This window comes from Antrostomus carolinensis, unplaced genomic scaffold, assembly GCF_000700745.2.
Source record: "Antrostomus carolinensis isolate BGI_N321 unplaced genomic scaffold, ASM70074v2 scaffold3313, whole genome shotgun sequence".
Taxonomy (NCBI): domain Eukaryota; kingdom Metazoa; phylum Chordata; class Aves; order Caprimulgiformes; family Caprimulgidae; genus Antrostomus; species Antrostomus carolinensis.
In genome coordinates, this window is record NW_010302966.1 from 1 (window position 1) to 17,681 (window position 17,681).

Consider the following 17,681-nt stretch of genomic DNA (forward strand, 5'->3'; position numbering starts at 1 on the left):
GCCACTCCTCCCAGCTTGGTGTCAGCAGCAATGTGTCATCAGCAATCACGTGTGTGTAGCACAGCCTGGAAAGTGTTTTAGAAATAAAAGAATGATTTTACCACTTCCTAATTTAAAATAATTTGTTGATAAGTAAAAAATCGTGACCTTCTTTGCAGCCCTGATAATTTGCTTGGTAAAATTTATGAGGTGATTAACTTGTTATAGTTTTGTCTGTCTGATGGAAATACTTTCTCCAACTGTAAAGTATAATCTAAGGCTGATTGAGGGCAACTAGGTTATTTATCCTGATGTCAGGGCTCTTTGTTCTGTTCCATCCAAGTATGGTGGTCTTTGAAACCACTCCTCTGCAGATTCACTGTCTGATCTGCCATCTACAGAAGTGTTTGCTTCCAGAAAGCTGATTAGAACCAGTGTAATTCCTCAAAATGATGATTTCAGTTAGATTAGTGCTCTTACAAGACACAGCAAATCAGAAAGGGAATTTGGAAAAGTAAATAATAATGGGCACAAGAACAGAACCACGTCAGAAGGGTTATTTACCAGAGACACAAATCTGACCACGGCCTTGCTTAGCTGACAGTACTTACACTCATAGACACGCACACACAGAGCAGCTGAAATTTTTTAATATACAGAACACACTTTAAAAGCCAACATTTTGTCAGCAATTTATCTGGTTTAGTCCTATTGAATTATATCAAACATAACTGATCCAATCTGATTTCTTTTCTCTTCCTAACGAATTTTGCTTTCTTTCCACTTGAGTTTTGTGTTAATAAAGTTTGTAGAAGAGAGCTGAAAGATTAAACCCTAACGAAAGAAACCTGCAAGCTGTGGTTTTGCCTACCAGAAAAAGAAAGAAATGGGGAAATTTGAATCTTTTCAAGTTTCTTTTTAATCTTTTTCCTTAGTTTGAAAGAATTCCAGAAAGGATCTCTCTAAGAGCTTTGGGTATTTGCAAGCAGTTTGATGAATGCAGCACTAATACATTCAAAGCTTTACACCACATAATTATAACAGAAGCTTAATAAGCTTTTCCAGCAGAAATTCAGAATCTCTTTTTTTTTTTCCTCCTAACCAACTCATTTGGGAGATAAAAATGGATGTTAGAATGATGGGAAGAGACCCTCCCAGTGTAATTTATTGTATATATTGGCTTTCTGAAAAGTAGCTTGATGTTCCTCATGGCTTATTTAAGGAGCAGTAATAATGAAGTGGGCAATGGGAAGCTAAGAATCCATATTTAAGGCAGTAAAGCATTTTGATGCTAAAAGCACTTGTTTGGGTGTGTACTGTATTTATTGATGATTTAATTACGATTGCACTCGGTACTTAAACGTCTCTTGATTTGTTTCTCCAGCCAGGGGTGAACAGTATGGATGCACAAGTAGGTAAGTGAAAACAATTTGTTACTGTTTCAAAATATTTCACCAAAAATTGGGTGAAGTATTTTTAAAAATAAAATTATACTTTTCTGTAAAATGTGATTTAGCATTTCAATAACAGACATCTTCATTGATTTCTATAAACATTTTTTCTTTCAAAAATTGATTAATTACAGTCCTTATATAGAAAAATAAAGCAAACAAACACTTTTTACAGTTTATTTATTTAATTTTTTTTTAGGTGTAACGCCTCCTGGAACTCAGGTGTGTGAAAACCAAACTTCTAGGAGATTGTAAGGGCAGTGTGATGTTGTGTATATGTGGCTTTACAAGTTTAAAGGAAAACCTTGTACCTTATTTGGCTTCTCATGTGGAGCTTCTTTGCTTATTTGGCTGTCAGTCCATAATTCATTTTAAAATTGATAGCCCCAAGTAAGTTTCTGGTTATTTGACAAGTTCAGGGGGTTTTCATGGTGTTCCTGTGTGAGTGTAGTGTTTCCTTATTTACATTGAGCTTGAACTAAAGTAGATGTGCTCTCTGCTGTATCTCCACTGATTTCTGAGCATTGAGGTCTGTTTCTAGTTCTTTTAGGACAGCAATATGAGATGCTTCCTGTGATGTTTTTAGGTCTTTTTGTCCTACCTGAGCAGCAGGTGAATTGCAGCCTAGATACCTGGGTTACTTTAAAGCTAACAATACCAGAACCTTGACCTGGTTCTCTTGCTAAGCACAGGTGTGTTAAGGAACAGAAGGGAAGACTTAAATCACCTACTGTCAAATTCTGCCTTACATATCAGAACTGCCAAAGCAAAACATTAATTAATATTTAACAGGCAAAAAGTCACCCCAATGGAAGTAAAGTAAAAATCTTATAAACTGGTCACTGATAGGGGAAGGAAAAGAGGGGGGGAAAAAAAAGATGAAAAACACAGAAAGAGGAACAACCTTCAGTCTTCAGTGCTAATAAAACCCCAGCTCTACCCTGAGTAACTGTCCAGCCCAACACTTGCAAAGATTGAAATCATAGAATCATAGAATCATGGAGTGGTTTGGGTTGGGAGGGACCTTAAAGCTCATCCAGTCCCAACCCCCCTGCCAGCAGCCGGGACACCTTCCACTAGACCAGGTTGCTCAAAGCCTCATCCAGCCTGGCCTTCAACACTTCCAGGGAGGAGCAGCCACAGCTTCTCTGGACAACCTGTTCCAGTGTCTGACCACCCTCACAGTGAAGAACTTCTTCCTAATATCTCATCTAAACCTCCCCTCTTTCAGCTTAAACCCATTTCCCCTTGTTCTGTCACTAACTGCCCTTAGGAAAAGTCCCTCCCCAATGAAGCAGATTTTTCCCTTAGTTTTGAAAACACACGATGTGCTTCTGGGACTCTCACTCGAAGTTGTTTTGATCTGGTCATGTTCACTTTTGCTTTCTTTTCTGATTGTAGTTGGCTGCCTTGGGTTGCTGAAGGGGATGGGGGTGTGAGAGGCTCCTAATAGCTCTTGTCACAAAGAAGTCGTTTCTTGACAACAACACTGAAATGTGTTTAGATTTTGGCTTGCTGCTTGCTTTCCTTTGCTGCTGAATTACTGAGTTTATGTAATATGCACATTGAAATGAAAAAAACCTCACAAATATTAACCAGAATGTCTTTTCAGAGCTCTGTTTTATTTCGCCCTCAGACAACACATCCCGTAGTTTGCACAGCCCAGCAAACCGCCGCAACCAACAGTTCTGTTAGTGAAGACCACTCTAAACAGGTTTACCTGGTTTCCACTTGTATTTCACTTTTAATTGGCTTTTGATAGCATCTCACTCAGCAATTATTGTTCATCATTAATGGTGTCTTGTATTTTTCCTAGAAATCTACGTGGACAGAACACAAATCACCTGATGGAAGAACGTATTACTATAATACTGAAACGAAGCAGTCTACATGGGAGAAGCCAGATGATCTCAAAACCCCTGCTGAGGTAACTACACTCAGGTGAACTAAATACAGATTCACACTGTACTGTGTGAGTTTGTGTGAAGGCAAGGATTTACTAGCATAACTGTCGTGTAATAGCTGTGATAATAGGGTTTGTTGGCTTTTTTTTTCCCAATGGGAGCAAACTCTTACAGTAAGAAATGTTGCAAAATATTTCTGTCATGCTCCTTATGTTGGAAGAACTTTAGGCTGCAAAATGGACAAAACTCTCGACACTTTTCCTCAATTTTTAGATAAATATTCCTTATTAAAAATATGTCATTCTTTAGATAAATAATTTTGTTTATCACTAAGGAGGATTTTCCTTGGGAAGTGTATGCCTTCAATTAACTCCTTCTGAAGTTACTTCTTGGTGTAGCATTTGTGGCTCACTTCTAGCTATCCTTTTAATTTTAAAACACCATTGTAAGTTTGATTTGATGTTTTTGTTTTCTGTCCATTAGCAATTGTTGTCTAAATGTCCCTGGAAAGAGTATAAATCCGATTCTGGAAAGCCCTACTATTATAATTCCCAAACAAAGGAATCACGCTGGGCAAAACCCAAAGAACTTGAGGACCTTGAAGGTAACGTTACCAAAAACCAGCAGGGAGGGTGGCAGCGAGTTGCAAGCTGTGCATATGTGTGGCTTTTGGCAAAAATTTGGTATCAAAGCATAGTAGTCAAACTTCAGTTAGAATTAAATCCACTGAAATAAGGTGTATGGAGTAGAGTTAATGTCACCTGAGACTGTGCAGGAGCAGTCTTGTCTCTCGTGTCCTCACCACCCTTTTATCCATGATACCCTGAATTCTTCCCTATTTGTGTGGCAGCAGCAGCATCAGCTCCACCTCGTGTCCCTGAGCAGGAACTGAATGAGGATGGAACGTGCTCTGTGCAAGTTCTCTGTTAGCAGTAGGTAATGCTGCAGGAGGCAGCTGCTTCATTTTAGGGCTGTTGTAGGATTTGGCTCTTGCTTAGCCACCAATCCTTTGGAAACCTCTAGGAGTTTAGGATTTGTGGAGTGGTTCAGGTTGATGGGGGAAGAGGAGAAGCAGAGGGGGGGGCTGTAATAATCCTGATTCATTTGGGAAACCGGGATAAAAGGGTGCTGGACTTCTGTAATGCACTGTAGCCTATAACTGACTAAGAATTACATTTTATTTCAGTGTCTTGAAATAATTTTGAAAACAATAATGTATTTTAGACATTATACAGTACTGGCTGGCTGCTGAAAACCAAAATCATGTGTAAGGCCACCACAATGGTACCAATTTGCCTTTAATTTTTGCCAATTTGCCTTTAATTTTTGCCAAAAATTAAGCCAAAATCATGTGTAAGGCTTTGCTTAGGTACCAATTCGCCTTTAATTTTTGCCAAAAATTATTTTGAGAAAGGCAAATTGGCAAATTTGCCTTTAATTTGGTACCAATTTGCCTTTAATTTTTGCCAAAAATTATTTTGAGAAACTATGATGTGACAAAAATCTTAGTAATTTTTTTTTATTGCCCTTCTGAACTATAAAGGCAGTGTCCCCTTGTGTGCAAACGTCATATGACGCTGTGCTCCTGTTTTTCACTTCTAGCATGGTTTTGTTTGGTATTGTAAGGTGATGAAAAAAATCTACAAAGTCAGCTGGGGTAAGAAATGAGTGTTTAAAAAAAGTACTACAAAAGAATGAGCATCAGTGACTGTTAGAATAAAAAAAGAAGGAAAGATCTGTTTCAGTAAGCCTGACTTTCTGTTCTTTAAACTCTTTTGAAGTTGAAATAATTATTTTAAACCAAGCAGTTGTTCTGTATATGCCCTAATCTTTCTTTAATTAAATTCCTAAATTTTGTTTTAGTCTGAATTGATTTCAGTCTTTAAAGGGCACAATTATTAAAATTATTGATAGTAACAAAAATATTTAAAACTGTACTTTTATTAAATCATGTTAACAGTAACTTTTTACCTTGCATATAGAAACTATTTTTGAAGCTATATTTTGATTGTTTTTCCCCTTTCTCCCCAGCAATGATCAAAGCTGAAGAAAACAGGTATGTTTTAAATGTTTTAAATGTTTTTAATGCTTTTTATGTTAAGCTGCCTATTCTTAAAAATGGAATCTAGTCCTTGAATCTTGAAACATTCTCCTTGCAGCTTTTCTTTCCAAATAGTGGCTTAATATATAATTACTTAATTACTCAAATTAAGTAATCTAGGTTTCTTTTTAATTGAAATGTTTGATCCATCTAGTCCTTGAATCTTGAAACGTTCTCCTTGCAGCTTTTCTTTCCAAATAGTGGCTTAATATATAAAAACTCAAATTAAGTAATCTAGGTTTCTTTTTAGCTGAAATGTTTGACCCACACAGATACCCAGTTCCAGTAAAGCATTTACTTTCTCTGAGCTGAGATTGTTTTGTGTTCTTCTGAGAAATCTTTGTAATTAGACCTAAAACTCTCATTTCATGCTTTATTAATTTGATGAACTTACTTAACCTATGCGTTTCCCTAAACCATTAAGTTGTCCCATGCTCATATGTGAGTGTTCTTGGGGTTTTTTTTGATACCTTATAGCACAAAGCCTGAAGAATCTACTCCAGCGACATCTGCTCCAGCTGCTGCAGCAGAAGCAACAAACACAACCACCACAGCTGCTGCTGACGCTGCCGCAGCTGTTACTGCCACCACAGCTACTTCTGCAGGGGCAGCAGCCCCTGAAGCAGAATCAACTGCAGCTTCTTCTGTGGTAGAAAACGAGAGCACTGGCACAACCTCAGCTGAGGAACAGGGACAAGCAACTGCTGCACCTGCTGCTCAGGAGCAGAGTGGAGAGACTGCAGTTAGCACAGATGACTCTTCCAAGCAGGACGCCTCAGCAGAGTAAGTGAAATTACAGAGCACGTGGCTTTGGTGCAGTTTTGTATTTCTTCTAGGAGCTGGTTTATCCTCAGTTGTCAGTGGCCAGGCTGCTTTGATGGTTAGCTCTTTCTTCAGTGAGACCTGAGCATGAATCAGTGGCAGCAGAGAAGAAGAACGAGTAAGAAAGGGAGGAAGAAATATTAAATCTATTTTTAGAAAAATGAACACCCTTCCCTTGCCAGCACTCTCCCAAAGCTCTTAAACCCCACAGAGAACACCAGTGGCCTGAATATTTCATAAATTTTCAATAGCTGTAAGTTTCCTGGGGTAACATTATATGCTTACCCTGTATGTTTCCTCTTCTATACATCTGTGCAATTTGCTATCATTACAAGAAAATGCAGTGCTAAATAGATCTTTATCTGCTCCGCTGGAAATGAGAGCCTTTGGCTTTTAATAATGGAGATATTCTGTGGAGAATTACAGCTTATGATTTTTCATTCAAACAAAAAAGAAACACTCTGTGGGGAGAGATAATTTAAGGGCAAGAGGCATATTTTTAGGCACTCCCTTTTATATTTTTATGTAATGTCTATCTAAATATTCCTGCTAAATTTCAGCGTTGTATTTTTATGATCATTTCTAGATAAATTGAGCAGGTAGCCAATTGCATAAGTGATAATACTTTTCTGAAATAGTTGGCTTTTTTTGATCAGTTGTGTGTGGTGTCCTGTAAGGCAAAGTCTTGTACAAATTGTGGTGTTTCTCATGTGTAACACTATTATTTTTCTTTGAGTCGTTGCTATTTTAAAACTCTACCTGATTATGGTGGCTTGTCACTTTTCAGTGGCTCTAACTTAGGAAAAAAGTGCTTAAATAATAAAATTCTTGATTTTTGTGTATAGTGCTGCTGCAAAGAAGGAGGATGATGATGCCCAACCAGTTAAAAAAACCTATACATGGAATACAAAGGAAGAAGCAAAGCAAGCATTTAAAGAACTGTTAAAAGAAAAGGTATTTCAGTCAACTCATCTTCATACTTTACAGAACTGCAAAAACTGCATTTGCCAGAAATTGGTAGACTTTTTTTGAGGGGGAAAAACCCACTACAATGAAAACAATACATGGTTTAAACTTTTTTTAATCTCTGTGTGTGAGTGGGGGAGTGTTGAATTTTCATCAGGGCTCTCAGTTCATTTTTTTTGTCTTATTTTCTTCCTTTTGTAAGGGATCCCCACAGTGTAATGCAAACTTGTAATCCAGTGCTTGTCCAAAATTCACACTGGAAGGGTTTGACAACCAGTGCAGAGGTCCATATGGAAAAAGGACAGACAACTGAAGTTTAATATGTGGTGTTTCCATAAGCTAATAGGATTTGAAGGCACATTTTTTTTTCCCCCTTATGAAGTCATAATTCTAAAGCTGTATTTAAATGTGGTTGAAATTATGGTTACCAATATTTTTGTTTGACAGTGAGGTACATTTCTAATAAAACTGCTACCTGACTGAGCCCTGAATTTTTTATCTGTTTTAGAGGTGGAGATGAAGTGGGAATAAAATGAGATTGGTTTATATTTTTCCCCTCAGTGTGTGAGATCTGTTTGTGCTTTGTCCAGTGAGTCAGCACAGTTGTGTATTAGACAGACTTTCTGAAGAATTTATAGTAGAGATGGCAATAATCTCCAGAATACCTTGTTTAATTTTCTGTATTGACTATTAATAAAATCTAAAAAGAAATCAGTGACAGAGAAAGTTTTCTTAACCTTGAAAGTGTGGTGCTTTTTTTTTTTTCTCCACCCTAAGGGCAGTTTTTTTTAAGGAATTGGTCATTATTGGATGTTGGTTCCATGTCTAATTAATTAATTATTGAATATATTTGCAGCGAGTACCATCCAATGCTTCTTGGGAGCAAGCTATGAAAATGATCATTAATGATCCCAGATACAGGTACTGCTTAATTCTTTTTTTTCCTTAAATTACTACACAAATACTGTTTCAGGGAGTTTAACTTCACTGATACAACTTTTGATTGTTTTAATAGATATTTGTGAACATATACCATTGTTGGGGAACTTTTTCCTGTGCAAAGAAGTGCAAGTCCTAGGCTTAATTTTTCATTTGGAGAAGATGTGGCAGTTGTTGGTTGTATTCTATGCTATTTATATTATCTTCTTGGGAATCCAGGTTGGATGAGGCTTTGAGCAACCTGGTCTAGTGGAAGGTGTCCCTGCTGATGGCAGGGGGGTTGGGACTGGATGAGCTTTAAGGTCCCTTCCAACCCAAACCAGTCTGGGATTCTATGATTTTATGAATAAAAGCACCAATTTATAGTGACAGAGCTGAAGACTTTCTAGGTTAGTTTTTGAAATGAGTGGCTGCTATAAACATTGGCAGAAAAGTGGTTGATATCTGTGGTAAAATTAGTATTGTAATGTGAAATGTGTAAATGCAACCTGAAAGCATGATACTAGCTTGTGTTTTATTAACTGCTTTTATTAGCAAGTACTTGTTTATTGCTTGTTTTAAAATGATCTTCTGTTAATCCTGATGGAGAAACAGGGTGATGGTTTTCCATGTAATTTTGTCTCAAATATCTGGGTTATTCTTATCTGTTATCTTTTGGTTCTTATGTTTTATTTTTCTAGTTTAATTCCCTTTCTTACAATTTACATTGTTGTTTCCTTTTTCTTTGATACGAAGTGCTCTGGCAAAATTAAGTGAAAAAAAGCAAGCCTTTAATGCTTACAAAGTTCAAACAGAAAAAGAAGAGAAGGAAGAAGCGAGATCAAAATACAAAGAAGCTAAAGAATCCTTCCAGCGTTTCCTTGAAAACCATGAAAAGATGACATCCACCACAAGATACAAGTAAGACCAATATTAAATGAAGTTCCAGCTTTTACTAATTGGCCAAATTAATCAAATCTTGCTGGCTTGTGCTTGGTGAGTGCTAACCTTTGTATGCCCTCAGCCTGGAAAAGCCTGTAACTGAAATCTTTATTAACACAAAAATAGTCTTATTTTCATAGAATGTATTTAGGACCCAGACAAAAAACAACTCTCATGAGTGATGTGCTGATGAAAAATAGGTTGAGCTGCTAATAAGTAGAAATGAAAGAGAACACTGAGAGGAGTTTTATATTACATGTGCCATTAAGAACAAAGCAGTTCTGATAGCTTGTTCGTGGCAGTTCACGCCCAATGGGAGGTATATCTCATGAGCTTGTGGTTGGAAATTTCACAGATCTGATTTTATGGGATGTTTGCTAGAACAGTGACCTGAACACGTGCTGGCCCTCAGATAAAAACACTAATGTAGTGCACTGCAGGTGAACTTGCACTTCTGTGGAGACATCATTGTGTGTAGTGGCATCAGCTTTAATTTTTAACTGTTTCCTGTGTTTCCAAGAGATAGAAAAATGTCACAGAAAAAGTTTGCCAAGAGAGAGAACTAGGGAGATGTCACACAAAAGCATTACTACTTATAACAGAGTTCATGAACGTTATTGTAGGCCAATGGGACAATTTAAGTCCATTTTCACCCATAAATGATTGTGTGCTTTTTCTTTGTTTGCACAGAAAAGCTGAACAAATGTTTGGGGAGATGGAAGTCTGGAATGCAATATCTGAGCGTGACCGTCTTGAGATTTATGAAGACGTCTTGTTTTTTCTGTCTAAGAAAGAGAAGGTAACTTTCTTTCAGACTTACCTTTTCACTCATTATCTGTTAATTAGTCTATACCTGTTAGTAAAGAAATGTTGCAAGCAGTGCAGCTCTGAGTGTTGTTCAGGGACAGTCAGAACACTCAGTTCTGAGTGGTGTTTTCAGGCAAATGAGAACATTGCTGCATTAAGTGTGGACCAGGTACTGCTTACAGGTTACAGATCAGTTCATGCTCTCTCCAAAGGGAGAGGGAGAGAGAAAAGAACAGAAGGGAGCCAAGGTTCATCAACTGAGACACTGTAGAGAGGGAGCTTTGGTTTAGCAAGATGTGATGGGGCCAGGGGACAAGAAAAAAAAACATTGGTGGAACTCTTTAAAGCTATGACTGATTTGGTAGATGTGAATTCGGAGACAGTTGTTTCTTATTTCTCATTATATATAAGTACATAAGGGGCATCAATAGAGTTAGCAGGCAGAAGGGGATGAATCCTTAACTAAACAAACTATTGGAAGTTCTGTTCCTGCACAGTACACAACTGAAGTTGTGGAACTTAACTGCTCCAGGGTAATACTTTGGAGAACAACCTTTCCTGAAAAGCTACCTGTCTGGAACTGGGCAAGCATGCTGGGAGTAGATTGATCTTGTTCTCTCTCCCTAGTTCATTGCAGTCTGCTGTGAAATCCTGATTTGACTCTCTGGCACATAAGCCAGCAGTTTCTTTGAAAGGTCTTTGTTTTTATTCAGACATATTGCTGCTATGTGTTTAATTTTTAGTATGATTTTAATCAATTATATGATGGCTCTTATTCTGAACTGCTCTGAATCAGACTGTGAAACTATCATGGGCTTGTCACAGAAAACTGTTTCCATTAACCTCAGTGCTGCCATACCAGCTGTGAGGATCTGTCCCTGACTGCATCTGGTCAGTTCATCTTCACTGCAGATAGATAGTGACACAAGGACTCACCAACATCCTTGGGTAGAGAGAAAACAGGCAATTAGAAACAAATTGTGTAGCAAGGCTGTTTCTGAAGTGGATTTAAGTGGCACAAGTGTTAAGGTCCACACCTGCTGGAAAAGCAAAACCAAGAGGAAGAGGCCAGTTTGGATAACAACAGTGCTTCAGAAATTGCCTGTGATCAGCACAGCTGGTTGAGATCTGCTTTTTCAACAGCACAGTGGGCTTTAGTAGCACTGCTGTTTACTGAATGCCCTGGCAGTTTCCTAGCAGGGTTTCTCAAAGGTGAGCACCATTTCCTGAGCTTTGCCCACCTATCAGATCTCAGTCAGAGAGAAGAGCACTGAAATGGTTCATCTGTCAGTGCAAGCAATCAATGGTATGTAAAAACTGTATGTGGGTCCAAATTGTATTGTGTTGCTTCACATGTAAATGAAAGGTTAATTTTGTCTTGGAGAACAAACTTGAGGGGTCATGTGTTTTTTGTCTATACAACCTCAAATTTAACAAAACCCCAAAAATGCACTTTCTCCACAGGAACAAGCCAAACAGTTACGAAAGAGGAACTGGGAGGCCTTGAAGAACATACTGGATAACATGGCTAACGTCACTTACTGTACTACATGGTCAGAGGCTCAGCAGTATCTGATGGACAATCCTACGTTTGCAGAAGATGAGGAACTTCAGAGTATGTAAAAAGCTCTCGTGTTTCTTTCGGGAGAGGAAATGGGTTTGTCGTTAGCAGTGAGGACTCCTGACTGGGTATGGCTTGTTCTTGCCCAGTCTGGAGCTGCTGTGACAGCTGCTGAGCAGCCTATATGAAGGACTTGTTTGGTTCCTAGGAAACCGACATCAACTTCAGAAATCATTACTAATTAATATTAAAAATAAAGCAAAGGATACCTTTTTCATGGGGATTGAATTGCCTTAGTAGTTGTTAGCCTTTGAAATTTGAAGTATTATTTGACAACATAATCTCTGTTGAAAATACACTATGTTCTGCTAGACTGAGTGAGATTCTGCTGCCTTTGCTTTCCTAGAAGAGAAGCTGGTTTCACACTTCCAGAGTAAGAAGGAAGATAGCTGTGGTAATGCCTGGAGATGCACAAGTGCTCGTAGGGCAGTGCTTTTCTCCTAAAGGCTTCTGTGCTCTGTATTGGCAATAACCATTGATCCAGGTTGGGGGAGGTTGGTTTTTGCTGTTGTGCACGTCTTCGTGTATTTTGGTGCTCAGTGGAGCTTCGACTCACACTAATGATTGGTCAACTGTTATCTTGTAGTAAGGAAATTTCTACTGTTAGTGGGAAGAAATACCTGTTCTCCTCCCCCTCTACTCTGCCCTGGTGAGGCCACATCTGGAATATTGTGTCCAGTTCTGGGCTCCACAGTTCAGGAAGGACAGGGAACTGCTGGAGAGAGTCCAGCACAGAGCCACCAAGATGATGAAGGGAGTGGAGCATCTCCCTGCTGAGGAAAGGCTGAGGGAGCTGGGGCTCTTTAGCTTGGAGAAGAGGAGACTGAGGGGTGACCTCATTAATGTTTATCAATATGTAAAGGGTGAATGTCAGGAGGATGGAGCCAGGCTCTTCTCAGTGATGCCCAATGGTAGGACAAGGGGCAATGGGTGTGAGCTGGAACACAGGAGGTTCTGCTTCAACTTGAGAAGAAACTTCTTTCCAGTGAGGGTGCCAGAGCCCTGGGACAGGCTGCCCAGGGAGGGTGTGGAGTCTCCTTCTCTGGAGACATTCAAGACCCGCCTGGACGCCTTCCTGTGTGATCTCATTGAGGTTCCTGCTCTGGCAGGGGGATTGGACTGGATGATCTTTCAAGGTCCCTTCCAATCCCTGACATCCTGTGATTCTGTGATTTTACTCTTAACCACTCTTGTTATCTCTTGCTAGACATGGACAAGGAGGATGCGCTGATCTGTTTTGAGGAACATATCAGGGCACTGGAAAAAGAGGAGGAAGAAGAAAAACAGAAAAGTTTGCTTAGAGAAAGAAGGCGGCAGCGTAAGAATAGAGAATCTTTTCAGGTCGGTGGACTTTCTTTTTCTCTCCTGGGTGTGTCATGTGATTAGATATTCTGTGCAGGTTTTTAATTTCTTAGGGTAGGCTAATGCATGTGTATAATGCATCAGTTATCAGCATCATGGCATTTTGCAAGCTGTGTAATACATCTGTTTGCCAGGAAGTTGCAAGAGTAGGGGAAAGTGAGAGGAAATGGATTTGAAGGGAAAGGAAATGCAACTGGGACGTTGTAAATGGTGCAGGAAGGCAGAAGGGAATGATGATGTAAAAAAAGACTTTTTTCAATCACATTTTAACAAAAATAGAATTCCAAGAGTATCTGTTCCAGTTGTTAAGTAAAAATATGATGAGTGACTACAAACTTCCATTTCACTTGTATTTTGTAGCTGTTTTTAGATGAACTGCACGAGCACGGGCAGTTACATTCGATGTCCTCTTGGATGGAGTTGTACCCAACCATAAGCTCTGACATCAGATTCACTAACATGCTTGGTCAGCCTGGTAAGAATCTTGTCTCTTCCAGTCTGGTAGAAAGTAAGGTAAAGGTCTTGGATTTGGGGCAGAATAGAGTAGGGTTATTTGTATATTTTCTAAATGTTTAAAAAAAATGCAGCTCTTTTATTAGAGCTAGCTTTTGACTTATCTAGTTTTTTCATCAGGATCAACAGCACTTGATCTTTTCAAGTTCTATGTTGAAGACTTGAAAGCACGTTACCATGATGAGAAGAAGATAATAAAGGATATTTTAAAGGTGAGAGGGGAAAATGCTCCATTATGGGGTTTCTTCTTTTAATGCCAAATATATCATTGAAATGAATGCTTTGCTACTGGGAGATGGGATTTCACATTGCATTAATGTCATGTGCACTAGCACTGACATGAGAGTTCCTGACGACCTACCTGATGCCAAAGGAGCAATTTTCTTACAGGATAAAGGATTTGTGGTTGAAGTGAATACTTCTTTTGAAGATTTTGTTACGGTCATCAGTTCAACTAAAAGAGCTACTACTTTAGATGCAGGAAATATCAAGCTGGCTTTCAACAGCGTAAGTATTAATATATAGGGATGTTTGAAACCTCGTGATATGAAATCTCTTGTAAAAGCAAGAATTGGCTCTTACTGTCACTGTATTGCTCTGATTACTCTTGTAATATTTGAGAGATGCTGTGCTCTATCCTGATATCAGTTCTGAAATTGCAGAGATACATCTTTATTCAAAACATAATCATTTAATCTTGAGAAAGTCTGCGGTGGGAATTAAGTAATATTCTCTCATTTACACCTAACTTTTCTCATGAGGGTCTTTTAGTGTGTGTGTGTGTTTCTGTAGTTCTGGCTTGCATGATGTATTAACTCTATTTTAGATTCAGTTTGAAGCACAGCAGTTGCACGCTTCAAAAAATAAGTAATTGCTTAATTTTCCTGTATGCCCAAGTGACTAATAAAAAACTCTAAAAAAAAAAACTGAACTGAAAAAAACTGAACTAAAAAAACTGAGAAAACTCTAAAACTGAACTGTCTTTGGGCTTCCAAAAATTGCATTAAACTGAAGCGCCAGTCGTCCGTTTTCCCACCTTTCAAATGATGTTATGACTTCTCTTTGATTCAGCTGCTAGAGAAGGCAGAAGCCCGTGAAAGAGAGAGGGAAAAAGAAGAAGCTCGCAAAATGAAGCGGAAAGAGTCTGCCTTCAAGAGTATGTTGAAGCAAGCTACTCCTCCAATCGAACTGGATGCTGTCTGGGAAGATGTATGTATCATCACTTTATTATGAAAGTCTTTCCAAATGTATTTCACAGGCTGCTGCATGCTGGTGCTGTTATAAGACAACCTGAGATCTCTAAGCTCTTAGTGTTTCTGTTTATATAACTTAGACCTATAAAATTTTTCCTGTCACTTCTTCAGGAAGATTCGAAATTTGTTGTGAATAACTTGATTCTGTTGAATACAATTTAAAACAAACCCCTAAAAAACCCCCCCTAAATCCAAACAACCAACCAAAAAGCACCACCACCACCACCCCCCCCAAGAAAAAACCAACCCAAAATCACACAAAGCCCCCAAACTTAATTTAAATGGAGATAAAGCACTCTGCTTAGTTAAAAGCCTGTAACTTTGTTCTGGTGAAGAAAACCTTTAAAAAAACCTTTCCTCTCAAAGTACATGTTGTATAAAAATGCATGTTTTTAACAAGCTTGCCTGGCTTAAATGGCATCAGACACAGGAAAAACCAGTCTGATTCTGCATGCTTCCTTCCATCTGTTACAGTTTTAGTGAAGGCTGTTTTGGTTGTGAAGCTGGCATAAAAAAGGTTGAGCCTTCTAACAGCACAGTGGCTTTTTCATCTGTTGAAATCATGTCTTTTTATTATTGTTCTTAATTCTGAATGGCTGTATTTCATATTAGTGTTTCCTCGCTGTTTTTCTTACAGATCAGAGATAGGTTTGTGAAGGAACCCGCATTTGAAGACATCACTCTGGAGTCTGAAAGAAAAAGAATATTTAAAGATTTCATGCATGTACTAGAGGTAATTAGGACTTTTTTTTTTTCCTTCATTAGAGAATATACAAAAAAAAAAATTCTTAGTTAATTGGCTCTTAAATTGTGTGGAAAGGAAGAGAGATTTAACAGAGTTCTGCTGATCTCTGTTACAGTGGACATTGTGCATTACCTAAAAGTAAGGGATGTTAAAACCTCATCTTGAAAGTGAAGGAAACTAAGACACACTTTACAGTTATTTGATATTATTTAATACACAATTGTTCTTTTAATCTGCCTCCCCACAATAATTTTTGGAAGTTAACATCAAAATTTCCTGGTTTACTGTAGAAAAACTGTTTATTGCTGTGATTTCATATAAAACGTGGTGAAATTGCAAATAGAACTCCAGTATTTTATTCACCACAGATCTGGGACTTTGGAAGTTCAAGAGCATACTAAGCTCTGCAGATAGACTTTTGTTTTTTTACTGCAGCCAGTTTTTGCTTATGTGCAAGAGGGATGTTTAATTAATGTCTAGTTTAATTCTTAATTTTTGGTTGGGCTGCAGTAAGAGTTAAGCTGCAGAAGTTTGGACAAGTCATTCTTGTTGAATAAGGTGCTGGTTTTTCCTCGATAATGCGAGGTTTGATTTTGCAGCACGTGCTCTTTGGGGTTTTTAGTTTCACTTTCTGGAGTTCATAAGAGTTTTTCAAATGACCTAATTTCAGATTTGTCAGAGCAAGGTATGTGGTATATTCTAGGCCATCTTGAGCAGGGCATTTAAATGGGAAGCGTTGAAACAGAGATCTGGGTAACAAGCTTTTTGTATCCATGCCTGAAGCTGTTTCCTTGCTCCTAGGTGCCTGTTATTCCAACTTTAGAACATAAACTGGTAGCTGTTTATGGTTCTTGACACCATAAATGAGTGATTATTGATTTTTTTTAGCCACTGCTAACCTTTTTGGATGATGAGAAACATCAGTCCAGTTTCTTGCTGTGTCCTAGAGACAGATTATCATAGAATCATAGAATGGTTTGGGTGGGAAGGGACCTTAAAGCTCATCCAGTCCCAACCCCCCTGCCAGCAGCAGGGACACCTTCCACTAGACCAGGTTGCTCAAAGCCTCATCCAGCCTGGCCTTCAACATTATTATAACATTTAACATTAAATTATAACATTTTCCTTCTCTTGTACTCCAGCACGAGTGTCAGCATCATCATTCGAAGAACAAGAAGCATTCTAAGAAGTCTAAAAAACATCACAGGAAGCGATCGCGTTCTCGTTCGGTAAGGTGTTTCATGAGGTCCTTAAAATCCCCTTCTGTCATTATTCATAATGCTGTCGTCTTGCTAATCACGTTGGGTTTGTATTTCAAGGGCTCAGAGTCTGAGGATGACGATAGCCACTCCAAGAAGAAAAGGCAGCGTTCGGAATCTAGATCAGTTTCTGAGCGTTCCTCCAGTGCAGAATCGGGTAGGAGATTTTGTTTGTTTGTTTTTAAATCAGTGTTTACTGTTTTATTCCTGGGTCTTTATAATTTTATTGATGTGTTTTTGTTTCTTCCTACCTCTGCAGAGAGAAGTTACAAGAAATCAAAAAAACACAAGAAAAAGAGCAAGAAGAGAAGACACAAGTCTGTAAGTGCAGTTCACTTTTTGAGTTGGCTCATGGGCACCTCGACACTTTATGGTTTCAATAATCCTTTTTAGCTGTCTGTAGTCATCCAGCTGCCTTTGTTATAGGGAGTGTGTGAGATCAGACTGGAAGAGGGTACTGGTACCATAGGAACTTCGTGTTAGATAAATACCTTACTATTAAGCCATTTCACACTGCTAAATGTGGGGGTTTTAACTGCAACTACACAAGCAGATGTAAAGGGCTGTACTGGCTGGCAGCCTGGCATTTGCCATTTATCATGGTAAATCTTGGTGTTTTATTGTGGAGAGCTGGGAAGAATCCCAGCCTTTTCCTTTTACCTTATGCTGAGCATCATTCCTTTTGTCTGCTTGAGTGTCAGGGCTGTGTTAGGAGCTCTGATAATTAAATATATCAGAGCATCAAAAGGACCTAAAGAGCAGAAAAAAAGCTTTCAGTCTATATGAATTGAGGCCAAAGTTTTTTTTTTGGTTTTTTGTTTTTCGTTGGCCTGGGTAAAGAAAGAAGTTTGGGTCTCTGAACTCACACTGGCTGTAAAACTCATCAAAACAGAGGTATCTGAAATTTCTGAGCACTTAGCTGTGCCCTTCAGCGAACGGTGTTCACAAGGAGGGAGGATATTAATTGTTATCCATTGAGTAAGATGGGCAATTAAGCCACTGAGATTAGAAGGGCAAGGGAGCTGGGGAAGGGTCTGG

The 17,681-nt window shown here is 38.6% G+C and overlaps 1 protein-coding gene across 1 annotated transcript; it reads left to right on the forward strand.

Moving 5' to 3' along the window:
* Nucleotides 1–1,363: 1,363 nt before the first annotated feature.
* Nucleotides 1,364–16,964, forward strand: PRPF40A (pre-mRNA processing factor 40A; the record flags this gene model as incomplete). Its single annotated transcript, XM_010163922.1, has 21 exons — nucleotides 1,364–1,394; nucleotides 1,630–1,652; nucleotides 3,067–3,144; nucleotides 3,247–3,357; nucleotides 3,818–3,938; nucleotides 5,366–5,390; nucleotides 5,913–6,218; nucleotides 7,103–7,211; nucleotides 8,080–8,144; nucleotides 8,898–9,062; nucleotides 9,774–9,882; nucleotides 11,355–11,505; nucleotides 12,719–12,852; nucleotides 13,234–13,348; nucleotides 13,507–13,598; nucleotides 13,777–13,893; nucleotides 14,458–14,595; nucleotides 15,277–15,372; nucleotides 16,527–16,613; nucleotides 16,704–16,800; nucleotides 16,903–16,964. Coding segments are annotated over 21 exons (2,232 nt in total), but the record flags the coding sequence as incomplete, so codon positions are not given.
* Between the last annotated feature and the right edge of the window lie 717 nt (nucleotides 16,965–17,681).